The sequence below is a fragment of the Coregonus clupeaformis genome, chromosome 8, assembly GCF_020615455.1.
Source record: "Coregonus clupeaformis isolate EN_2021a chromosome 8, ASM2061545v1, whole genome shotgun sequence".
In the NCBI taxonomy this organism is placed as follows: Eukaryota; Metazoa; Chordata; class Actinopteri; order Salmoniformes; family Salmonidae; genus Coregonus; species Coregonus clupeaformis.
The window spans coordinates 49,360,325-49,386,765 of record NC_059199.1 but is presented as its reverse complement, the minus strand read 5'-3'; the positions used below and the strand labels follow the sequence as shown (position 1 = coordinate 49,386,765).

General features: G+C 44.3%; 1 protein-coding gene across 7 annotated transcripts in view; it reads left to right on the top strand.

The window, feature by feature from the left end:
- LOC121571881 (triple functional domain protein) overlaps positions 1-21,239 on the top strand; it is a 108,517-nt gene extending 87,278 nt beyond the window's left edge. For all 7 annotated transcript variants that reach the window (XM_041883653.2, XM_041883655.2, XM_041883657.2 and 4 more), the window contains 5 exons: positions 17,106-17,227; positions 17,424-17,502; positions 17,612-17,812; positions 18,077-18,215; positions 18,419-21,239. In XM_041883653.2, coding sequence (XP_041739587.1) covers positions 17,106-17,227; positions 17,424-17,502; positions 17,612-17,812; positions 18,077-18,215; positions 18,419-18,991 — 1,114 coding nt within the window. In that variant the 3' untranslated portion in view covers positions 18,992-21,239. The remainder of the gene's footprint in view (positions 1-17,105; positions 17,228-17,423; positions 17,503-17,611; positions 17,813-18,076; positions 18,216-18,418) is intronic.
- The last annotated feature ends 5,202 nt before the right edge of the window (positions 21,240-26,441 follow it).

Genomic DNA, 26,441 nt, shown 5'->3' with positions numbered 1-26,441 from the left:
ATCCACAGTAAAACGAGTCCTATATCGACATAACCTGAAAGGCCGCTCAGCAAGGAAGAAGCCACTGCTCCAAAACTGCCATTAAAAAGCCAGACTACGGTTTGCAACTGCACATGGGGACAAAGATCGTACTTTTTGGAGAAATGTCCTCTGGTCTGATGAAACAAAAATAGAACTGTTTGGCCATAATGACCATCGTTATGTTTGGAGGAAAAAGGGGGTTGCTTGCAAGCCGAAGAACACCATCCCAACCGTGAGGCACGGGGGTGGCAGCATCATGCTGTGGGGGTGCTTTACTGCAGGAGGGACTGGTGCACTTCACAAAATAGATGGCATCATGAGGAAGGAAAACTATGTGGATATATTGAAGCAACATCTCAAGACATCAGTCAGGAAGTTAAAGCTTGGTCGCAAATGGGTCTTCCAAATGGACAAAGACCCCAAGCATACTTCCAAAGTTATGGCTTAAGGACAACAAAGTCAAGGTATTGGAGTGGCCATCACAAAGCCCTGACCTCAATCCTATAGAAAATGTGTGGGCAGAACTGAAAAAGCGTGTGCGAGCAAGGAGGCCTACTAACCTGACTCAGTTACACCAGCTCTGTCAGGAGGAATGGGCCAAAATTCACAAGTTAAACAATTTAAAGGCAATGCTGCCAAATACTAATTGAGTGTATGTAAACGTTTGACCCACTGGGAATGTGATGAAAGAAATAAAAGCTGAAATAAATCATTCTCTCTACTATTATTCTGACATTTTACTTTCTTAGAATAAAGTGGTGATCCTAACTGACCTAAGACAGGGCATTTTTTCTAGGATTAAATGTCAGGAATTGTGAAAAACTGAGTTTAAATGTATTTAGCTAAGGTGTATGTAAACTTCTGACTTCAACTGTAGATATTCCATAAAAAATCTGCCAATCCCAGCTACAATAGCCATTTACAACATTAATAATATCTACACTGTATTTCTGATCAATTTGATGTTATTTTAATGGACATTTCTAAGTGACCCCAAACTTTTTGAACGGTAGTGTATATACATATCCTTAAAAAAAAAAAAAAAAATCCCTTTATTACTTTCCAACCCCACCACCCATTTACATTTACATTTACATTTTAGTCATTTAGCAGACGCTCTTATCCAGAGCGACTTACAGGAGCAATTAGGGTTAAGTGCCTTGCTCAAGGGCACATTAACGTCATTTAGCAGACGCTCTTAGCCAGAGCGACTCACAAATTGGTGCGTTCACCCTATAGCCAGTGGGATAACCACTTTACAATTGGGGGGGGGGGTAGAAGGATTCCTTTATCCTATCCCAGGTATTCCTTAAAGAGGTGGGGTTTCAAATGTCTCCGGAAGGTGGTGAGTGACTCCGCTGTCCTGGCGTCGTGAGGGAGCTTGTTCCACCATTGGGGTGCCAGAGCAGCGAACAGTTTTGACTGGGCTGAGCGGGAACTATGCTTCCGCAGAGGAAGGGAGCCAGCAGGCCAGAGGTGGATGAGCGCAATGCCCTCGTTTGGGTGTAGGGACTGATCAGAGCCTGAAGGTACAGAGGTGCCGTTCCCCTCACTGCTCCATAGGCAAGCACCATGGTCTTGTAGCGGATGCGAGCTTCAACTGGAAGCCAGTGGAGTGTGCGGAGGAGGGGGGTGACGTGAGAGAACTTGGGAAGGTTGAACACCAGACGGGCTGCGGCATTCTGGATGAGTTGTAGGGGTTTAATGGCACAGGCAGGGAGGCCAGCCAACAGCGAGTTGCAGTAGTCCAGACGGGAGATGACAAGTGCCTGGATTAGGACCTGTGCCGCTTCCTGTGTAAGGCAGGGTCGTACTCTCCGAATGTTGTAGAGCATGAACCTGCAGGAGCGGGTCACCGCCTTGATGTTGGCGGAGAACGACAGGGTGTTGTCCAGGGTCACGCCTAGGCTCTTCGCACTCTGGGAGGAGGACACAGCGGAGTTGTCAACCGTGATGGCGAGATCATGGAACGGGCAGTCCTTCCCCGGGAGGAAGAGCAGCTCCGTCTTGCCAGGGTTCAGCTTGAGGTGGTGATCCGTCATCCATACTGATATGTCTGCCAGACATGCAGAGATGCGATTCGCCACCTGGTTATCAGAAGGGGGAAAGGAGAAGATTAGTTGTGTATCGTCAGCGTAGCAATGATAGGAGAGACCATGTGAGGATATGACAGAGCCAAGTGACTTGGTGTATAGGGAGAAAAGGAGAGGGCCTAGAACTGAGCCTTGGGGGACACCAGTGGTGAGAGCACGTGGTGCGGAGACAGCTTCTCGCCACGCCACTTGGTAGGAGCGACCGGTCAGGTAGGACGCAATCCAGGAGTGAGCCGCGCCGGAGATGCCCAGCTCGGAGAGGGTGGAGAGGAGGATCTGATGGTTCACAGTATCAAAGGCAGCAGACAGGTCTAGAAGGACAAGAGCAGAGGAGAGAGAGTTAGCTTTAGCAGTGCGGAGAGTCTCCGTGACACAGAGGAGAGCAGTCTCAGTTGAATGACCAGTCCTGAAACCTGATTGGTTTGGATCAAGAAGGTCATTCTGAGAGAGATAGCAAGAGAGTTGGCTAAAGACGGCACGCTCAATAGTTTTGGAAAGAAAAGAGAGAAGGGATACTGGTCTGTAGTTGTTGACATCAGTGGGGTCGAGTGTTGGTTTTTTTGAGAAGGGGAGCAACTCTCGCTCTCTTGAAGACGGAAGGGACATGGCCGGGCGGTCAAGGATGAGTTGATCAGCGAGGTGAGGTAGGGGAGAAGGTCACCGGAGATGGTCTGGAGAAGGGAGGAGGGGATGGGGTCAAGCGGGCAGGTTGTTGGGCGGCCTGCAGTCACAAGTCGCAGGATTTTATCTGGAGAGAGAGGGGAGAAAGAAGTCAAAGCATAGGGTAGGGCAGTGTGAGCAGGACCAGCAGTGTCATTAGACTTAACAAACGAGGATCGGATGTCGTCAACCTTCTTTTCAAAGTGGTTGACGAAGTCATCCACAGAGAGAGAGGAGGAGGGGGGATTCAGGAGGGAGGAAAATGTGGCAAAAGAGCTTCCTAGGGTTAGAGGCAGATGCTTGGAATTTAGAGGGTAGAAGGTGGCCTTAGCAGCAGAAACAGATGAAGAAAATGTAGAGAGGAGGGAGTGAAAAGATGCCAGGTCGGTAGGGGAGTTTAGTTTTCTTCCATTTCCGCCCGCTGCCCGGAGCTCTGTTCTGTGAGCTCGCAGTGAGTCATCAAGCCACGGAGCAGGAGGGGAGGACCGAGCCGGCCGGGAGGATAGGGGACACAGAGAGTCAAAGGATGCAGAAAGGGAGGAGAGGAGGGTTGAGGAGGCAGAATCAGGAGATTGGAGGGAGAAGGATTGAGCAGAGGGGAAGAGATGATAGGATGGAAGAGGAGAGAGTAGTGGGAGAGAGAGAGCGAAGGTTGCGGCGGCGCATTACCATCTGTGTAGGGGCAGAGTGAGTAGTGTGGGAGGAGAGCGAGAGAGAAAAGGAAACAAAGTAGTGGTCGGAGACTTGGAGGGAGTTGCAGTGAGATTAGTAGAGGAGCAGCATCTAGTGAAGATGAGGTCAAGCGTATTGCCTGCCTTGTGAGTAGGGGGACGGTGAGAGGGTGAGGTCAAAAGAGGAGAGGAGTGGAAAGAAGGAGGCAGAGAGAAATGAGTCATATGTGGACATAGGGAGGTTGAAATCCCCCAAAACTGTGAGGGGTGAGCCATCTCAGGAAAGGAACTTATCAAGGCGTCAAGCTCGTTGATGAACTCTCCAAGGGAACCTGGAGGGCGATAGATGACAAGGATATTAAGCTTAAATGGGCTAGTGACTGTGACAGCATGGAATTCAAATGAGGAGATAGACAGATGGGTTAGGGGGAAAAATTGAGAATGTCCACTTGGGAGAGATGAGGATTCCTGTACCACCACCCCTCTGACCAGATGCTCTCGGGGTATGCGAACACATGGTCAGACGAGGAGAGAGCAGTAGGAGTAGCCGTGTTTTCAGTGGTGATCCATGTTTCCGTCAGCGCCAGGAAGTCGAGGGACTGGAGGTTGGCATAGGCTGGGATGAAGTCAGCTTTGTTGGCAGCAGAACGGCAGTTCCAGAGGCTGCCTGCGACCTGGAACTCCAGGTGAGGGGGTGCGTGCAGGGACCACCAGGTTAGAGAGGCAGCGCCGCGCGGTGTGGTGCGTTGTTTGTGTAGCCTGTGCAGAGAGGAGAGAACAGGGATAGGCAGAGGCATAGTTGACAGGCTGTAGCAAATGGCTACAAAAATGCAGAGGAGATCGGAATGAAATGAGCTAAGCATCTGGGAGAGGAGAGAGGGGGCCTCCCTCACCAAAAACTTCTACCTCAGAAACTAAAATTGTTTCACTGAACCACCCGAACAAAAACTCTCCCAACTTCCACCTTTAGAAATCAGAAATTGTTGTGAACCACAGTTGTTCAATGTTTAAAGGAATAGACTCAACCCACTTTATTCAGCTAGCTAACTATGACACCATAGCTGACTAGCATGCTAGCATCCAATAACACACAGTTTAACACACAGTTAAGCACCAATACTTGGTCACAACAAACCACCAATAGTGTGTTAACTAGCTAACTAGCATGCTAGCATCCAGTAACACACAGTTTAGCACAAACACTTGGTCACAGCAAACCACCAATAGTGTGATAACACACTAAACAGATCATTCGTGTCTGTGTCAAGTTCCTTTCTGACGCAGCAATGATTCAACGTTGGCTAGCTAGGACAAGTATATTGTAATTAGCTACTACCGTACAGTTCGCTGGTCGTGTTGGGTAGCTAGCAATGGCCACTGTGTTGACTTTTTGAAGAACTTCTAGCTAGCTAGCTCTGCTACACCCGGCACACAATGGCTACTGTGTTGACTCTGACTCTGTTCGAAAAAACGGCTAGTTAGCTCGCTTCGTGCTACAGCCGGCACGGCGGAAGACACTGCCAAGACACAGTAACTACCCACGATACCTAGCTATGACGCGTAGCTAACTAGCAAGCTAGCATCCATTAACACACAATTTAGCACCAATACTTGGTTACAACAAACTGCCAAGAGTGTGTTAGCACACTAAACAGATAATTCATGTCCGTGTCTAGTTCCTTTCATAACGCATAACGCAGCAAAAATTAAACGTTGGCTAGCAGCACATTTAACATTGGAAACAGCTAATCGTTACCAGTAGCTACCCGCTAGCTAGCTAGCCTCGTGCTTCGATACTAACCTACAATTACCTACGGAAACCTACAATAACAACAATACTAACCTATAATAAATACAATACCTAACTACAACTAACTACCAACCTACGATCTAATATATGGTTAAGCTTTACTCAACACCATATGAGAAGCTCTCCACCGTTGCTAATCGGTTGCTAATCGTTACCAGTAGCTACCCGCTAGCTAGCTAGCCTCGTGCTTCGATACTAACCTACAATTACCCTACGGAAACCTACAATAACAACAATACTAACCTATGATAAATACAATACCTAACTACAACTAACTACCAACCTACGATCTAATACATGGTTAGCGTTACTCAACACCATATGAGAAGCTCTCCACCGTTGCTAATCGTTGCTAATCGTTACCAGTAGCTACCTGCTAGCTAGCTAGCCTCGTGCTTCGATACTAACCTACAATTACCTACGGAAACCTACAATAACAACAATACTAACCTATAATAAATACAATACCTAACTACAACTAACTACCAACCTACGATCTAATATATGGTTAAGCTTTACTCAACACCATATGAGAAGCTCTCCACCGTTGCTAATCGATTGCTAATCGTTACCAGTAGCTACCCGCTAGCTAGCTAGCCTCGTGCTTCGATACTAACCTACAATTACCTACGGAAACCTACAATAACAACAATACTAACCTATGATAAATACAATACCTAACTACAACTAACTACCAACCTACGATCTAATACATGGTTAAGCGTTACTCAACACCATATGAGAAGCTCTCCACCGTTGCTAATCGTTGCTAATCGTTACCAGTAGCTACCTGCTAGCTAGCTAGCCTCGTGCTTCGATACTAACCTACAATTACCTACGGAAACCTACAATAACAACAATACTAACCTATAATAAATACAATACCTAACTACAACTAACTACCAACCTACGATCTAATACATGGTTAAGCTTTACTCAACACCAAATGAGAAGCTTACCTCCTGCTTACCTCCAGCTAGAGAGCTAGAGAAAAACACAACCTCTCCCGACTGCTGCTGCTGCTTTATCAAGTAATTGGAGTAAACTAGTGAACAACAACGCTTAGGTCTCTACTTCCAGTTTATACATACTATATACATTTTATGGACACAATTATATGTTTGTTTTTACTCCTGAACTTCCTCTACCCTCAACCTCTCCGATCATTTTCATGATGTCCATCCGATTTGCTTCTACAGTGGGGGAAAAAAGTATTTAGTCAGCCACCAATTGTGCAAGTTCTCCCACTTAAAAAGATGAGAGAGGCCTGTAATTTTCATCATAGGTACAAGTCAACTAGGACAGACAAAATGAGGGAAAAAAATCCAGAAAAACACATTGTAGGATTTTTAATGAATTTATTTGCAAATTATGGTGGAAAATAAGTATTTGGTCAATAACAAAAGTTTCTCAATACTTTGTTATATACCCTTTGTTGGCAATGACACAGGTCAAACGTTTTCTGTAAGTCTTCACAAGGTTGTCACACACTGTTGCTGGTATTTTGGCCCATTCCTCCATGCAGATCTCCTCTAAAGCAGTGATGTTTTGGGGCTGTCGCTGGGCAACACAGACTTTCAACTCCCTCCAAAGATTTTCTATGGGGTTGAGATCTGGAGACTGGCTAGGCCACTCCAGGACCTTGAAATGCTTCAGACGAAGCCACTCCTTCGTTGCCCGGCGGTGTGTTTGGGATCATTGTCATGCTGAAAGACCCAGCCACGTTTCATCTTCAATGCCCTTGCTGACGGAAGGAGGTTTTCACTCAATCTCACGATACATGGCCCCATTCATTCTTTCCTTTACACGGATCAGTCGTCCTGGTCCCTTTGCAGAAAAACAGCCCCAAAGCATGATGTTTCCACCCCCATGCTTCACAGTAGGTATGGTGTTCTTTGGATGCAACTCAGCATTCTTTGTCCTCCAAACACGACGAGTTGAGTTTTTACCAAAAAGTTATATTTAGGTTTCATATGACATTCTCCCAATCCTCTTCTGGATCATCCAAATGCACTCTAGCAAACTTCAGACGGGCCTGGACATGTACTGGCTTAAGCAGGGGGACACGTCTTGCACTGCAGGATTTGAGTCCCTGGCGGCGTAGTGTGTTACTGATGGTAGGCTTTGTTACTTTGGTCCCAGCTCTCTGCAGGTCATTCACTAGGTCCCCCCGTGTGGTTCTGGGATTTTTGCTCACCGTTCTTGTGATCATTTTGACCCCACGGGGTGAGATCTTGTGTGGAGCCCCAGATCGAGGGAGATTATCAGTGGTCTTGTATGTCTTCCATTTCCCAATAATTGCTCCCACAGTTGATTTCTTCAAACCAAGCTGCTTACCTATTGCATATTCAGTCTTCCCAGCCTGGTGCAGGTCTACAATTTTGTTTCTGGTGTCCTTTGACAGCTCTTTGGTCTTCGCCATAGTGGAGTTTGGAGTGTGACTGTTTGAGGTTGTGAACAGGTGTCTTTTATACTGATAACAAGTTCAAACAGGTGCCATTAATACAGGTAACAAGTGAAGGACAGAGGAGCCTCTTAAAGAAGAAGTTACAGGTCTATGAGAGCCAGAAATCTTGCTTGTTTGTAGGTGACCAAATACTTATTTTCCACCATAATTTGCAAATAAATTCATAAAAAATCCTACAATGTGATTTTCTGGAAATTTTTTTCTCAATTTGTCTGTCATAGTTGACGTGTACCTATGATGAAAATTACAGGCCTCTCTCATCTTTTTAAGTGGGAGAACTTGCACAATTGGTGGCTGACTAAATACTTTTTTTCCCCACTGTATATGCCATATCTTTAAAAAAATAATGTTTTTTTTAATCAATTAGTATATTTGAGTTCAACCACAATATTTGTTCTGTCGTTTCTGGAGGATTAAATTGAAATTGCAACCAACTTTCTATGGCTTGCTTTAGAAATCGTGATATTTGGGAGATTATTTCCTTTTCAAATAACTGAAAGTGAGATGGTCCTCTCTTTGTAGCTATGTTTTTTATTTGTATTGGTCAAACCACAACTGAGCGAGCCAAATAAAACCTTTTGGTTGTACTCAATCTCTGACACTAACACCTCTATTTCAGTCTCTGAAAAGTTTTGCAAACAATTATTTGCATTTTCTGGTTGCGCGGTGGTATTTCATGGTATGGCGCAATACTGTATATTCCCCATGGGCTTTAAAGGGATGAATTTGACCATATACAGTGGGGGAAAAAAGTATTTAGTCAGCCACCAATTGTGCAAGTTCTCCCACTTAAAAAGATGAGAGAGGCCTGTAATTTTCATCATAGGTACACGTCAACTATGACAGACAAAATGAGGAAAAAAATCCAGAAAATCACATTGTAGGATTTTTTATGAATTTATTGGCATATGATGGTGGAAAATAAGTATTTGGTCAATAACAAAAGTTTCTCAATACTTTGTTATATACCCTTTGTTGGCAATGACACAGGTCAAACGTTTTCTGTAAGTCTTCACAAGGTTTTCACACACCGTTGCTGGTATTTTGGCCCATTCCTCCATGCAGATCTCCTCTAGAGCAGTGATGTTTTGGGGCTGTCGCTGGGCAACACAGACTTTCAACTCCCTCCAAAGATTTTCTATGGGGTTGAGATCTGGAGACTGGCTAGGCCACTCCAGGACCTTGAAATGCTTCTTACGAAGCCACTCCTTCGTTGCCCGGGCGGTGTGTTTGGGATCATTGTCATGCTGAAAGACCCAGCCACGTTTCATCTTCAATGCCCTTGCTGATGGAAGGAGGGTTTCACTCAAAATCTCACGATACATGGCCCCATTCATTCTTTCCTTTACACGGATCAGTCATCCTGGTCCCTTTGCAGAAAAACAGCCCCAAATCATGATGTTTCCAACCCCATGCTTCACAGTAGGTATGGTGTTCTTTGGATGCAACTCAGCATTCTTTGTCCTCCAAACATGACGAGTTGAGTTTTTACCAAAAAGTTATATTTTGGTTTCATCTGACCATATGACATTCTCCCAATCCTCTTCTGGATCATCCAAATGCACTTCAGACGGGCCTGGACATGTACTGGCTTAAGCAGGGGACACCTCTCGCACTGCAGGATTTGAGTCCCTGGCGGCGTAGTGTGTTACTGATGGTTGGCTTTGTTACTTTGGTCCCAGCTCTCTGCAGGTCATTCACTAGGTCCCCCGTGTGGTTCTGGGATTTTTGCTCACCGTTCTTGTGATCATTTTGACCCCACGGGGTGAGATCTTGCGTGGAGCCCCAGATCGAGGGAGATTATCAGTGGTCTTGTATGTCTTCCATTTCCTAATAATTGCTCCCACAGTTGATTTCTTCAAACCAAGCTGCTTACCTATTGCAGATTCAGTCTTCCCAGCCTGTTGCAGGTCTACAATTTTGTTTTTGGTGTCCTTTGACAGCTCTTTGGTCTTGGCCATTGTGAAGTTTGGAGTGTGACTGTTTGAGGTTGTGGACAGGTGTATTTTATACTAATAACAAGTTCAAACAGGTGCCATTAATACAGGTAACGAGTGGAGGACAGAGGAGCCTCTTAAAGAAGAAGTTACAGGTCTGTGAGAGCCAGAAATCTTGCTTGTTTGTAGGTGACCAAATACTTATTTTCCACCATAATTTGCAAATAAATTCATTAAAAATCCTACAATGGGATTTTCAGGATTTTTTTCCCTCAATTTGTCTGTCATAGTTGACGTGTACCTATGATGAAAATTACAGGCCTCTCTCATCTTTTTAAGTGGGAGAACTTGCACAATTGGTGGCTGACTAAATACTTTTTTTCCCCACTGTATGGTTAATTAGGAGCGTTTCGAAATGCAAATAGTAAAGTTCGTGCACGAGCACTGTGGCTGAGAACAACACCGTCATAGGATGCCACCTTTCCAACAAGTCACTTCGTAAAATTTCTGTCCTGCTAGAGCTGTCCCAGTCAACTGTAAGTACTGTTATTTTCAAGTGGAAACGTCTAGGAGCAACAACGGCTCAGCCACAAACTGGTAGGCCACACAAGCTCACAGAACGAGACTGCTGAGTGCTGAAGCGCGTAGTGCGTAAAAATCGTCTGTCGTTGGTTGCAACACTCACTACCGAGTTCCAAACTGCATCTGGAAGCAATGTTAGCACAATAACTGTTCGTCGGGAGCTTCATAAAATGGGTTTCCATGGCCGAGCACCCGCACACAAGCCTAAGATCACCATGCGCAATGTCAAGCGTCGGCTGGAGTAGTGTAAAGCTCAGCGCCATTGGACTCAGGAGCAGTGGAAACGCGTTCTCTGGAGTGATGAATCACGCGTCACCATCTGGCAGTCCGACAGACGAATCCGGGTTTGGCGGATGCCAGGAGAATGCTACCTGCCCCAATGCATAGTGCCAACTGTAAAGTTTGTTGGAGGAGGAATAATGGTCTGAGGCTGTTTTTCATGGTTCGGGCTAGACCCCTTAGTTCCAGTGAAAGGAAATCTTAACGCTACAGAATACAATTACATTCTAGACGATTCTGTGCTTCCAACTTTGTGGCAACAGTTTGGGGAAGGCCCTTTCCTGTTTCAGCATGACAATGCCCCCGTGCACAAAGCGAGGTCCATACAGAAATGGTTTGTCGAGATCGGTGTGGAAGAACTTGACTGGCCTGCACAGAGCCCTGACCTCAACCCCATCGAACACCTTTGGAATGAATTGGAACTCCAACTGCGAGCCAGGCCTAATCGCCCATCATCAGTGCCCGACATTACTAATGCTCTTGTGGCTGAATGGAAGCAAGTCCCATCAACAATTTTCCAACATCAAGTGGGAAGCCTTCCCAGAAGAATGGAGGCTGTTATAGCAGCAAAGGGAAAACCAACTCCATATTAATGCCCATGATTTTGGAATGAGATGTTTGACGAGGTTGTGTCCACATACTATTAGCCAACGTTCAATCATTTGTAAATAAATTGAATGACCTAAGATCAAGGTTATCCTACCAACGAGACATTAAAAACTGTAATATCTTATGTTTCACCGAATCGTGGCTGAACGACGACATGGATAACATACAGCTGGCGGGATATACGCTTCATCGGCAGGATAGAACGGCTGACTCTGGTAAGACAAGGGGTGGCGGTCTGTGTATATTTGTAAACAACAGCTGGTGCATAAAATCTAATATTAAGGAAGTCTCAAGGTTTTGCTCGCCTGAGGTAGAGTATCTCATGATAAGCTGTAGATCACACTATTTACCAAGAGAGTTTTCATCTATATTTTTCGTAGTTGTCTATTTACCACCACAAACCGATGCTGGCACTAAGATTGCACTCAATGAGCTGTATAGGGCCATAAGCAAACAGGAAAACACTCATCCAGAGGCAGCGTTCCTAGTGGCCGGGGACTTTAATGCAGGGAAACTAAAATCCGTACTACCGAATTTCTACCAGCGTGTTGAATGTGCAACCAGAGAAAAAAAAACTCCAGACCACCTTTACTCCACACACAGAGACACATACAAAGCTCTCTCTCGCCCTCCATTTGGCAAATCTGACTATAACTATATCCTCCTGATTCCTGCTTATAAGCAATCACTAAAGCAGGAAGCACCAGTGACTCGGTTAATAAGGAAGTGGTCAGATGACGCAGATGCTAAACTACAGGACTGTTTTGCTAGCACAGACTGGAATATGTTCTGGGATTCTTACGATAGCATTGAGGAGTACACCACATCAGTCACTGGCTTCATCAATAAGTGCATCAACGACATTGTCCCCACAGTGACCGTACGTACATACCCCAACCAGAAGCCATGGATTACAGGCAACATCCACACTGAGCTAAAGGGTAGAGCTGCCGCTTTCAAGGAGCGGGACTCTAACCCGGACGCTTATAAGAAATCCAGCTATGCACTCCGACGAACCATCAAACAGGCAAAGAGTCAATACAGGACTAAGATTGAATCGTACTACACCGGCTCCGATGCTCGTCGGATTTGGCAGGGCTTGCAAACTATTACAGACTACAAAGAGAAGCACAGCCACGAGCTGCCCAGTGACACAAGCCTACCAGACGAGCTAAATCCCTTCTATGCTCGCTTCGAGGCAAGCAACACTGAAGCATGCATGAGAGCATCAGCTGTTCCGGATGACTATGTGATCACGCTCTCCGTAGCCGATGTGAGTAAGACTTTTAAGCAGGTCAACATTCACAAGGCCGCAGGACCAGACGGATTACCAGGACGTGTACTCCGAGCATGCGCTGACCAACTGGCAAGTGTCTTCACTGACATTTTCCTGACTGAGTCTGTAATACTAACATGTTTCAAGCAGACCACCATAGTCCCTGTGCCCAAGAACATTAACATAACCTGCCTAAATGACTACCGACCAGTAGCACTCACATCTGTAGCCATGAAGTGCTTTGAAAGGCTGGTCATGGCTCACATCAACACCATTATCCCAGAAACCCTAGACCATCTCCAGTTTGCATACCGCCCCAACAGATCCACAGATGATGCAATCTTTATTGCACTACACACTGCCCTTTCCCACCTGGACAAGAGGAACACCTACGTGAGAATGCTATTCATTGACTACAGTTCAGCGTTCAACACCATAGCCTCAAAGCTCATCACTAAGCTAAGGACCCTGGGACTAAACACCTCCCTTTGCAACTGGATCCTGGACTTCCTGACGGGCCGCCCCCAGGTGGTAAGGGTAGGTAACAACACATCTGCCACGCTGATCCTCAACACGGGGCCCCTCAGGGGTGCGTGCTCAGTCCCCTCCTGTACTCCCATCATTAAGTTTGCCAACGACACAACAGTGGAACAGCTAATCATGGCTACCCGGACTATTTGCATTGTACACCCCACCCCACCCCCTCTTTTACTCTGCTGCTACTCTGTTTATTATCTATGCATAGTCACTTTAACTCTACCCACATGTACAGTGAGGGGGAAAAAGTATTTGATCCCCTGCTGATTTTGTACGTTTGCCCACTGACAAATAAATGATCAGTCTATAATTTAAATGGTAGGTTTATTTGAACAGTGAGAGACAGAATAACAACAAAAGAATCCAGAAAAACACATGTCAAAAATGTTATAAATTGATTAGCATTTTAAATGAGGAAAATAAGTATTTGACCCCCTCTCAATCAGAAAGATTTCTGGCTCCCAGGTGTCTTTTATACAGGTAACGAGCTGAGATTAGGAGCACACTCTTAAAAGGAGCGCTCCTAATCTCACCTTGTTACCTGTATAAAAGACACCTGTCCACAGAAGCAATCAATCAATCAGATTCCAAACTCTCCACCATGGCCAAGACCAAAGAGCTCTCCAAGGATGTCAGGGACAAGATTGTAGACCTACACAAGGCTGGAATGAGCTACAAGACCATCGCCAAGCAGCTTGGTGAGAAGGTGACAACAGTTGGTGTGATTATTCGCAAATGGAAGAAACACGAACTGTCAATCTCCCTCGGCCTGGGGCTCCATGCAAGATCTCACCTCGTGGAGTTGCAATGATCATGAGAACGGTGAGGAATCAGCCCAGAACTACACAGGAGGATCTTGTCAATGATCTCAAGGCAGCTGGGACCATAGTCACCAAGAAAACAATTGGTAACATACTACGCCGTGAAGGACTGAAATCCTGCAGCACCTGCAAGGTCCCCCTGCTCAAGAAAGCACATATACAGGCCTGTCTGAAGTTTGCCAATGAACATCTGAATGATTCAGAGGAGAACTGGGTGAAAGTGTTGTGGTCAGATGAGACCTAAATTGAGCTTTTTGTTATCAACTCAACTCGCCGTGTTTGGAGGAGGAGGAATGCTGCCTATGACCCCAAGAACACCATCCCCACCGTCAAACATGGAGGTGGAAACATTATGCTTTGGGGGTGTTTTTCTGCTAAAGGGACTTCACCGCATCAAAGGGACGATGGACGGGGTCATGTACCGTCAAATCTTGGGTGAGAACCTCCTTCCCTCAGCCAGGGCATTGAAAATGGGTCATGGATGGGTGTTCCAGCATGACAATGACCCAAATCACACGGCCAAGGCAACAAAGGAGTGGCTCAAGAAGAAGCACATTAAGGTCCTGGAGTGGCCTAGCCAGTCTCCAGACCTTAATCCCATAGAAACTCTGTGGAGGGAGCTGAAGGTTCGAGTTGCCAAACGCCAGCCTCGAAACCTTAATGACTTGGAGAAAATCTGCAAACAGGAGTGGGACAAAATCCCTCCTGAGATGTGTGCAAACCTGGTGGCCAACTACAAGAAACGTCTGACCTCTGTGATTGCCAACAAGGGTTTTGCCACCAAGTACTAAGTAATGTTTTGCAGAGGGGTCAAATACTTATTTCCCTCATTAAAATGCAAATCAATTCATAACATTTTTGAAATGTGTTTTTCTGGATTGTTTTGTTGTTATTCTGTCTCTCACTGTTCAAATAAACCTACCATTTAAAATTATAGACTGATCATTTCTTTGTCACTGGGCAAACGTACAAAATCAGCAGGGGATCAAATACTTTCTTCCCTCACTGTACATACTACCTCAATTACCTCGACTAACCGGTGCCCCCGCACATTGACTCTGTACCGGTACCCCCTGTTTGTAGCCTCCCTACTGTTATTTTATTTTACTAATGCTCTTTCATTATTTGCTATTTTTATTTTTTACCTAACCCTTTTTTTATTTTCTTAAAACTGCATTGTTGTTTAAGGGCTTGTAAGTAAGCATTTCACTGTAAGGTCTACACCTGTTGTATTCGGCGCATGTGGCAAATACGATTTGATATAGTGTATTTTAGAATAGTTTATATGCAATATTGATAAATGAGGGCCCTTGCAGATAATTTTACAGTGCCTTCGGAAAGTATTCAGACCCCTTGACCTTTTCCACATTTTGTTAAGTTACAGCCTTATTTTAAAATTGATTAAATAAATAAAAATCCTCAGCAATCTACACACAATACCCCATAATGACAAAGCAAAAGCAGGTTTTTAGAAATTTTGCAAATTTATAAAAAGAATAAAACAAATACCTTATTTACATAAGTATTCAGACCCTTTGCTATGAGACTCGAAATTGAGCTCAGGTGCATCCTGTTTCAATTGATCATCGTTGAGATGTTTCTACAACTTGATTGGAGTCCACCTGTGGTAAATTCAATTGATTGGACATGATTTGGATAGGGACACACCTGTCTATATAAGGTCCCACAGTTGACAGTGCATGTCAGAGCGGAAACCAAGTCATGCGGTCAAAGGAGTTGTCCGTAGATCTCTGAGACAGGATTGTGTCAAGGCACAGATCTGGGGAAGGGTACCAAAACATTTCTGCAGCATTGAAGGTCCCCAAGAACACTGTAGCCTACATCATTCTTAAATGGAAGACGTTTGGAACCACCAAGACTCTTCCTAGAGCTGGCCGCCCGGCCAAACTGAGAAATTGGGGGAGAGGGGCCTTGGTCAGGGAGGTGACCAATAACCTGATGGTCACTCTGACAGAGCTCTAGAGTTCCTTTGTGGACATGGGAGAACCTTCCAGAAGGACAACCATCTCAGCAGCACTCCACCAATCAGGCCTTTATGGTAGAGTGGCCAGACAGAAGCCACTCCTCAGTAAAAGGCACATGACAGCCCGCTTGGAGTTTGCCAAAAGGCACCGAAAGACTCTCAGACCATGAGAAACAAGATTATCTGGTCTGATCAAACCAAGATTGAACTCTTTGGCCTGAATGCCAAGCGTCACGTCTGGAGGAAACCTGGCACCGTCCCTACGGTGAAGCATAGTGGTGGCAGCATCATGCTGTGGGGATGTTTTTCAGCGGCAGGGACTGGGAGACTTGTCAGGATCGAGCCAAAGATGAACGGAGCCAAGTACAGAGAGATCCTTGATGAAAACCTGCTCCAGAGCGCTCAGGACCTCAGACTGAGGCGAAGGTTCACCTTTCAACAGGACAATGACCCTAAGCACACAGTCAAGACAACGCATGAGTGGCTTCGGGACAAGTCTCCAAATGTCCTTGAGTGGCCCAGCCAGAACCCGGACTTGAACCCGATCGAACATATCTGGAGAGACCTGAAAAATAGCTGTGCAGCAACGCTCCCCATCCAACCTGACAGAGCTTGAGAGGATCTGCAGAGAATGAATGGGAGAAACTCCCCAAACACAGGTGTGCCAAGCTTGTAGCGTCATACCCAAGAAGACTCGATGCCGTAATCGCTGCCAAAGGTGCTTCAACAAAGTACTGAGTAAAAGGTCTGAATACTTATGTAAATGTAATATTTCAATTTTTTTATATATCAATTTGCAAAAATGTATAAAAACCTGGTTTTGCTTTGTCATTATGGTGTATTCTGTGTAGATTGATGAGGGGGGGGGAAAACAATTTAATCAATTTTAGAATAAGGCAGTAACGTAACAAAATGTGGAAAAAGTCAAGGGGTCTGAATACTTTCCGAAGGGGTAAAGAGATGAGGTAGTCATTCAAAAATCATGTTAAACACTATTATTGCACACGAGTCCATGCAATTTATTATGTAACTTGTTAAGCAAATATTTACTCCTGAACTTATTTAGGTTTGCCATAACAACGTGGTTGAATACGTATTGACTCAAGACATTTCAGGTTTTCATTTTTAATTAATTTGTAAAAAGTTCTAAAAACATATTTCCACTTTGACATTATAGGGTGTTGTGTGTTGGCCAGTGACACAAAATATCAATTTAAATTCAAAATGTGAAAAAGTCAAGGGGTGTGACTACTTTCTGAAAGCATTGTATTATCATATTAAAGTAAATGTATGAATGTGTGTGTGACAGTGAAACGGAAAGGTTATTGACTGTTAAAATGTATAAATGTGTGAGACAGTGAGACTGGCGAGGCGACCCTGAGGATAGTAGGCGTGTCTTCGGAGGACGACGGTGTTTACACCTGCGTCGCCGCTAACGACCTGGGCTCCGTGACATCATCAGCCAGCCTCAGAGTGCTAGGTAAGACACCACACACACACTTGCATAAATACGTGCACACACACACACACACACACACACACACATTTGCACCAACACATTCCCACAGTACTGTACAGTGTAATCCCACACTCGCATGCTTCTATTTATTTTTCACACACAAACACACACACTCTCTCTCTTTCCCTGTATTTGACTGTATTCCCTGTCTGTGTAGTTGTGTCCAGTGACGGGATCAGGGTGAGCTGGAAGGACAACTTTGAGTCCCACTACACTGAGGTGGCAGAGCTGGGCAGGTACATTACACACCTCTCCTCCTACCACTCCTAGCTGTGTGTGTGTGTGTGTGTGTGTGTGTGTGTTTCTGTCTGTCTGTTTACCCTACTCTACCTACTCTCTCCATAGAGGCCGGTTCTCTGTGGTCAAGCGTTGCGAACACAAGTCAACTAAACGCACTGTGGCTGTCAAGCTGGTCAATAAGAAACTGATGAAAAGAGACCAGGTGACCCAGGAGCTCAGCCTGCTACAAAGACTACAACACACACACCTGGTCACACTGCTGGACACGTACGAGACCCCCAGCAGCTACGCACTGGTCCTGGAGATGTGAGTTACACATTTACATTACAGTTTAGTCATTTAGCAGACGCTTTTATCCAGAGAGACTTAGTGAGTGCATACATTTACACACACATCACCTGGCGCCTGCACACATACACACACACACACACACACACACACACACACACACTCACACACACACTTGTAGCAATCGTAGACAGCTACAGATTGGTCCTGGAGATGTGAATACACACACACAGTAACATTTAACATTCTCACAACTCTGCTGCCATCTAAACCTCTCTGCAGGGTTGATCAGGGTCGTCTCCTGGACTACATAGTGAGCTGGGGGAATCTGACTGAGGAGAAAGTGGCCAGCTACCTACGGAACATCCTAGAAGCTTTACATTACCTACACAACTGTAGGATAGCCCATCTGGACTTAAAGGTACTGTTGTAGTCCTCCTCTTCCTCTTCATTCTTTCACTCTCTCCTTTTTGCATTTAGCTCCTATTTATACTCTCTCTCCTCTCTATTCTCTCACTATCTTTCCCCTTCTCTCTTTTCTATACCTCCTATTTATACTCTGTCTCCCTCCCCCATATCGCTCTCCACCTCTCTCCTCCTCCTCCCTTCCTCCTCTTCCTCCAGCCTGAGAACCTGTTGGTGTCCCACACCTCGTCCGGCCAGCCCATGGTCAAACTGACCGACTTCGGGGACGCCGTCCAGCTCAACAGTGCCCACTACATCCACCCTCTCCTGGGCAGCCCCGAGTTCGCCTCCCCCGAGCTGGTCGTGGGGGAGCCCGCCGCACTGACCTCTGACCTCTGGAGCCTAGGGGTTGTGACCTACGTCATCCTGAGCGGGGCGTCTCCCTTCCTTGACGAGAGCGTGGAGGAGACGTGTCTGAACATCTGCCGGCTAGACTTCAGCTTCCCCCACCACTACTTCCAGGGCGTCACCCAGGGGGCCCGGGAGTTCATCTGCCTGCTGCTGAGGGCTGACCCTGCAAGGAGGCCTCCGGCTGGGCTATGTCTGCAGGAGCCCTGGGTTCAGGGCCAGGCCGGGTTAGCAGACGCCCAGGGGCAGGGTAGGGTGGAGGGTGGGTGTCTGGACACGTCTCGCCTTGTGCTGTTCATAGACAGAAGGAAGCACCAGACAGACGCCAAGCCCATCGGAGGGGTACAGAGCTTCCTACAGAGCCGTTTACAACCACAGGCCTGAGCGAGGGATGGAGAGAGATGCCCCCTCCCAACCACTCTAACCCTGGCTGGAAGGATAGGACATCCAGTCCTGGGAGGATGGTGGGAGGAGCTATAGGAGGATGGGATCATTGTAATAGATGGAATGGAATCAATGGAATGGTAGCAAACACATCAAGCACATGGAAACAACGTGTTTGACTCTGTTCCATTGATTCCATTTCAGACATTACAATGAGCCTGTCCTTCTATGGCTCCTCCCACCAGCCTCCTCTGGTCCAGTCCCAAATGGGACTGGGCATCTCGGAGAAAGAAAAGTAAATGAAATTCGCTGATCTCATGCTCTTTCAGATATGTTGTGGTTTAAAAAAAAAAAAAGTCCTGTGGTCCTTCAACCAATCAAAACATGATGCTTGTAGGCGTAGCGGTCCTTAACCAATCATTTTTCCCGAGAGAACACACACCGAGTTCTCAGCCAATCAAAACAAGGGTGACATAATGTCCTCAACAGTCTACTGCTGCTTGCTGGTTTACACTCAAACTGATTTTCTAAAAATTAAATAAAAACAGACAAATCGATGGAGTAACTTATTTTTCCTCTATCTTACTGAGTCAATCGATCAACAGAGAGCCTCTTGATCGATCTTTATCGTGTGGAGGATTTTATCCCTGCACAAACAAACAGAGCTTTCAGAGGAGAGTTGCTAAGGAAGAGGGTGTTAGCACACATAGCAACTATCCCTTCCCTTTTGTTTGACAGAGATAGAGTGAGAGAGAGGTTTTGTTTTTGTGCTTTTACAATACATGACTCAAACTGTTGGGACACCTCCTTTCTTAAAGAACCAATACAGAGAGAACATTGTCCACAACTTTTCAAAAACGTGTTTGAAAAAAACCCAAGAAGATTGAAGAAAATGCTCAGCAGTGGAAAGTCGCTACGCTACTTTAGAGCCCGGAGAGGACTCATCCAATGACTGAGCTCCTCCACTTTGTTGAGACAGTTTTATGTCCAATCAGAGCTTTTCAATTGTTGCGCTTACATACTTAATCTAAGAAACCATGACGACGACCATGTTGCAAGTAACTATAGAGATTCTGCTGACTGCTGCATTGTCTTCACAACAGAAAATAATTATTTGTTTTGTTTTTGCTTTTACTAAAACAAAAATTGTGTTGCGCAGATTTAAGATGTTTAAGCCTTACTTTGTAAATAGACTAACTGCCTTCTGTCCCTCCCGTTTCAAAATGGCTGCCTGCTTTTGAGGATGTTCTAGGAGGCGAGACTAAAGAATCCTGCAAATTAAATGTAGTAGATCGCCAATTGGCAGACCGAGCCTGAGTGGCAGCAGATATAGCCAATCAGAAGGGAAGTGAATGAGGAAGAGGAGGAAGACAGAATACTGTAAATGCACTCACTGTATGTTATGTTTCCCCCATTCTTATCATGTGCAATGTTGCGGTTTTAACATTTGATGCAACTATTTATGAAGACATCTGTTGTACATGTAATAAATGGAGATAAAAGTATGTACTTGGTACTGCAAGCTCCACTGGTGGTAGTCCTCTTTATTTGACCTATAACCCTATTGGGGTGTTAACTTATCACCATAGAATTAGAATGAGTAGAACGGACCTCCTAATTCAGGTCAATGAAGCCATAATGGTTGGACTGGTGGCCATTTTGAGTGTCTCCATAGGACATTGTAATTCTATGGTTATCGCTTCCTAGGTAACCTAACCTTCTGGGGTCGTGCTCTACATGACACTTATCGATGTAGTTGATTTTTGATTTGTTTATTTTCTTCCTGTCTCTCAGAAGAGTCCCAGTGTCCAGTCCCTGATGTTAGGGAAGTATATTGATTTATCTGTTAGGAACACGCAAAACTGGATTTTTCCTTCTAGAAGAGAGTTAGAGAGGGACGCTGTGGGAGAGATGGCGGGAAAGAGAGAGAGGTCCATTGTCAGATCATCTGTACAGTCACATACAATGTCCTTTAATTTATTTATTAATCCATTTTTGTAAAGTTGTACAAAGGTTGTTGAACATGGGAATGTGGACTGGATGTATTATTTTCCTGTTTCTTTTTTTGTCCCAATCTCATCCTATTTTATACATGCATTTTGATTTTTAAATGGTTTATTTCACATTTTGTTTATTTACTTTTGCATGTATATTTCTTTGTACAGAGACCATGAGTGTTTGTGAAATGTATGTCAATATTTTCATTATTTTTGCCATCAATTATTTTGAAATTAAACATGGAACATAACCCCTTGTGCTGTCCTCTCTAAAGCCTTGCTACCATAGAGCGCTTTTCTAGTACAGTAGCATGTACTCTTAAACACTACATCTTCCAAGAACCAGGCCGGAGATATCTTTGGTAGATTTATTTAGAAGTGTAAAACTGTAACACAAAACAAGCACAGGATACAAGTGGTAAGTAGAAAATAGGGCAGGGGTCTCCAAGAGGTTGATTTTACCAGTAGCCTGCAGCCCACCAATGAGTAGCTCACCAAACAATTCTGAAAGTACATGCAATTTTCACGTGTTCCACCGCAAACTGTCATAAACAAATCTCATAAGTATCAGACACCCACCGCAAGCTCCCATCTAATCAATGCAACATTGACATTATCCCACACCTGGTTGACTTAAAAAGCCAAACCTAACACAATATCTGCATATTAACTTCTAGCAATATTGCCCGTCTGTCTGTGTGGTGCGCATTTGTCTCACTGTGTGTAGCCAGTTGATGTGATTACCATCTTGTGGGTTGACAGAAATACTTTCCTCAACCTTCTCAATTAAATGTTAACTGCAAAGAAGGCTTACCTGGCAGAAGTATATCTTGAGTAAGTATTTGTATCTATGTGTTATTTGCAAACTTTGCCATGGAATGAGCAGCAGCAGTACAGAACCATTGCTAGACCTGCACATTAGATGGCACATTACTCACTGGCCAGATGCGCAATTATAGGGGAATTACACTCAAATCTAAATGTATTAGTTTTCTTCCAGACCTAAAAAAATTGTCTTCTGATGTGATTTAAGCATTGACATGGACTCGGAACCAATTTCGTTGTTTCTCTACGAACATTGTAATTTTAAGAGATTTTATTTTTATTAACCTGAAATAATACAACTGAACAAAATTTGGGGGAATATAAAACACAATTTTGGGGGGGAAAATCACAGATTTTATAGGGCCCCCCTTAGTTGTTTATTAACTATTATTTCACCAGGTACAGTGAGGGGGGGAAAGTATTTTATCCCCTGCTGATTTTATAAGTTTGCCCACTGACAAAGACATGATCAGTCTATAATTTTAATGGTAGGTTTATTTGAACAGTGAGAGACAGAATAACAACAAAAAAATCCAGAAAAACGCATGTAAAAAATGTTATAAATTGATTTGCATTTTAATGAGGGAAATAAGTATTTGACCCTTCTGCAAAACATGACTTAGTACTTGGTGGCAAAACCCTTGTTGGCAATCACAGAGGTCAGACGTTTCTTGTAGTTGGCCACCAGGTTTGCACACATCTCAGGAGGAATTTTGTCCCACTCCTCTTTGCGGATCTTCTCCAAGTCATTAAGGTTTCGAGGCTGACGTTTGGCAACTCAAACCTTCAGCTCCCTCCACAGATTTTCTATGGGATTAAGGTCTGGAGAATGGCTAGGCCACTCCAGGACCTTAACGTGCTTCTTCTTGAGCCACTCCTTTGTTGCCTTGGCCGTGTGTATTGGGTCATTGTCATGCTGGAATACCCATCCACAACCCATTTTCAATGCCCTGGCTGAGGGAAGGAGGTTCTCACCCAAGATTTGACGGTACATGGCCCCGTCCATCGACCCTTTGATGCGGTGAAGTTGTCCTGTCCCCTTAGCAGAAAAACACCCCCAAAGCATAATGTTTCCACCTCCATGTTTGCCTTGAGATCATTGACAAGATCCTCCCGTGTAGTTCTGGGCTGATTCCTCCATTATGTGAATAATCGCACCAACTGTTGTCACCTTCTCACCAAGTTGCTTGGCGATGGTCTTGTAGCCCATTCCAGCCTTGTGTAGGTCTACAATCTTGTCCCTGACATCCTTGGAGAGCTCTTTGGTCTTGGCCATGGTGGAGAGTTTGGAATCTGATTGATTGATTGCTTCTGTGGACAGGTGTCTTTTATACAGTTAACAAGCTGAGATTAGGAGCACTCCCTTTAAGAGTGTGCTCCTAATCTCAGCTCGTTACCTGTATAAAAGACACCTGGGAGCCAGACATTTTTCTGATTGAGAGGGGGTCAAATACTTATTTCCCTCATTAAAATGCTAATCAATTTATAACATTTTTGACATGCGTTTTTCTGGATTTTGTTGTTGTTATTCTGTCTCTCACTGTTCAAATAAACCTACCATTACAATTATAGACTGATCATTTCTTTGTCAGTGGGCAAACGTACAAAATCAGCAGGGGATCAAATACTTTTTTCCCTCACTGTATGTCTTAAGGGGGCAAACACATGTATGTTGGGCTTTTATTTACTGAGTGATAAGTAAATGTGTGATTTCTTTTGAAAAGAGCTGTACTAAGGACTTACTGTACACATAGGATACAACATTTATGAAATGTTTTGACGGTTGTTAATGATTAGTCTACTCTAGAATGAAACATTTATTTAAAAGGGTTGAATGACCTCTGACCTTTGTCCTGATTTTCTAGTGTGATTTGATCACCCGCACTGGAAAACCGAGTGACATAGGATGATGAGTTTAAGGTAATTTATAGAGTTATGGGTCATTTATAATATTGATAATTATGAAGAAGTTTATAATTTGGCAATAATCCTATATATCATTCCGAACAGAAAAAGGATGAAGTGAGAGAGTTAATCCTGAATGAGGGATATACCATGAATAATGTTATGAGGATACAATTAGGTTAAGATATTATTAAAGTTATAATTTTAAGTTAAGTTATTATTTTGGTTTAACAGGCAATATTGTTGTTGTTTTGTTTTTTGAACACATTAATCACGATGTGATGCATGTGTCCAAAGGGGGGAAGTATTGGTTACATGGGATTTAATGTTTTTGTGGTTTACATGGGATTTAATTTTTTATGGTTTACATGGGATTTAATGTTTTTGTGGTTACAGGGGTTTTAATGTTTTTTTTTGTGGTAAAATATGCAAATTGTATTAAGTATGTGAGCAGTATTAATTAATGTGTTATTGGTTAGGTTAAATGTTTCATGTGAAAGTATAATTGTGGTAGGAGGCAGGGAGTAGAGTGGCCTGTCTATGAAACGAGTGGACTGCAACAAGCTATAAGGAGGTGCGCTTCAGAATCTCAAGGCTTCTCCTGACAGAAGAGAGGATATACAGTGGGGGAAAAAAGTATTTAGTCAGCCACCAATTGTGCAAGTTCTCCCATTTAAAAAGATGAGAGAGGCCTGTACTTTTCATCATAGGTGCACGTCAACTATGACAGACAAATTGAGAAAAAAAAATCCAGAAAATCACATTGTAGGATTTTTAATGAATTTATTTGCAAATTATGGTGGAAAATAAGTATTTGGTCACCTACAAACAAGCAAGATTTCTGGCTCTCATAGACCTGTAACTTCTTCTTTAAGAGGCTCCTCTGTCCTCCACTCGTTACCTGTATTAATGGCACCTGTTTGAACTTGTTATCAGTATAAAAGACACATGTCCACAACCTCAAACAGTCACACTCCAAATTCCACTATGGCCAAGACCAAAGAGCTGTCAAAGGACACCAGAAACAAAATTGTAGACCTGCACCAGGCTGGGAAGACTGAATCTGCAATAGGTAAGCAGCTTGGTTTGAAGAAATCAACTGTGGGAGCAATTATTAGGAAATGGAAGACATACAAAACCACTGATAATCTCCCTCGATCTGGGGCTCCACGCAAGATCTCACCCTGTGGGGTCAAAATTATCACAAGAACGGTGAGCAAAAATTCCAGAACCACACGGGGCGACCTAGTGAATGACCTGCAGAGAGCTGGGACCAAAGTAACAAAGCCTACCATCAGTAACACACTATGCCGCCAGGGACTCAAATCCTGCAGTGCCAGACGTGTCCCCCTGCTTAAGCCAGTACATGTCCAGGCCCGTCTGAAGTTTGCTAGAGTGCATTTGGATGATCCAGAAGAGGATTGGGAGAATGTCATATGGTCAGATGAAACGAAAATATAACTTTTTGGTAAAAACTCAACTCGTCGTGTTTGGAGGACAAAGAATGCTGAGTTGCATCCAAAGAACACCATACCTACTGTGAAGCATGGGGGTGGAAACATCATGCTTTGGGGCTGTTTTTCTGCAAAGGGACCAGGACGACTGATCCGTGTAAAGGAAAGAATGAATGGGGCCATGTATCGTGAGATTTTGAGTGAAAACCTCCTTCCATCAGCAAGGGCATTGAAGATGAAACGTGGCTGGGTCTTTCAGCATGACAATGATCCCAAACACACTGCCCGGGCAACGAAGGAGTGGCTTCGTAAGAAGCATTTCAAGGTCCTGGAGTGGCCTAGCCAGTCTCCAGATCTCAACCCCATAGAAAATCTTTGGAGGGAGTTGAAAGTCTGTGTTGCCCAGCGACAGCCCCAAAACATCACTGCTCTAGAGGAGATCTGCATGGAAGAATGGGCCAAAATACCAGCAACAGTGTGTGAAAACCTTGTGAAGACTTACAGAAAACGTTTGACCTGTGTCATTGCCAACAAAGGGTTATATAACAAAGTATTGAGAAACTTTTGTTATTGACCAAATACTTATTTTCCACCATAATTTGCAAATAAATTCATAAAAAATCCTAAAATGTGATTTTCTGGAGAAAAAAAATCTAATTTTGTCTGTCATAGTTGACGTGTACCTATGATGAAAATTACAGGCCTCTCTCATCTTTTTAAGTGGGAGAACTTGCACAATTGGTGGCTGACTAAATACTTTTTTCACCCACTGTAAGTAGCATACTGTGCCTCACCTAACCTAACAATGTTCTTAAGACTTTCTTCCCATGGGTGAAGGTAACTTTGCCCAACTGAGTAGGAGAATCTGAGCATTTTCTGCACCCTGGAGATTATGTGACGGTAAAAGACTACAGAAGAAAGAGCTGGAAAGACCCTATGTTGAGGGGCCCGTACCAGGTGTTGTTGGCTACCTCAATGATGGTAAAAGTGGCAGAGACAGATACTTAGATCCATCTTTCCCACTATAGGAGTGTTCCAACCCCAGGAGAGGAAGACGGCCCCGCCATTGGGTAGCATTGTTGTCTTTTGTGTTTGTCTGTGTTTGTGTGTCTTTGCAGCAGTAACTCCGAGCTTCCCTATGGGTAGGCTGGTAGAAGGACACTCTTCGCAGACCGATGTCGATAGATTGAGAGGGACTCTGGCTGATCCGGAGACCCTAGTGACGGAAGAAGGTTAACAGCTAAAGTGACCATACATCGTCATCCAGGT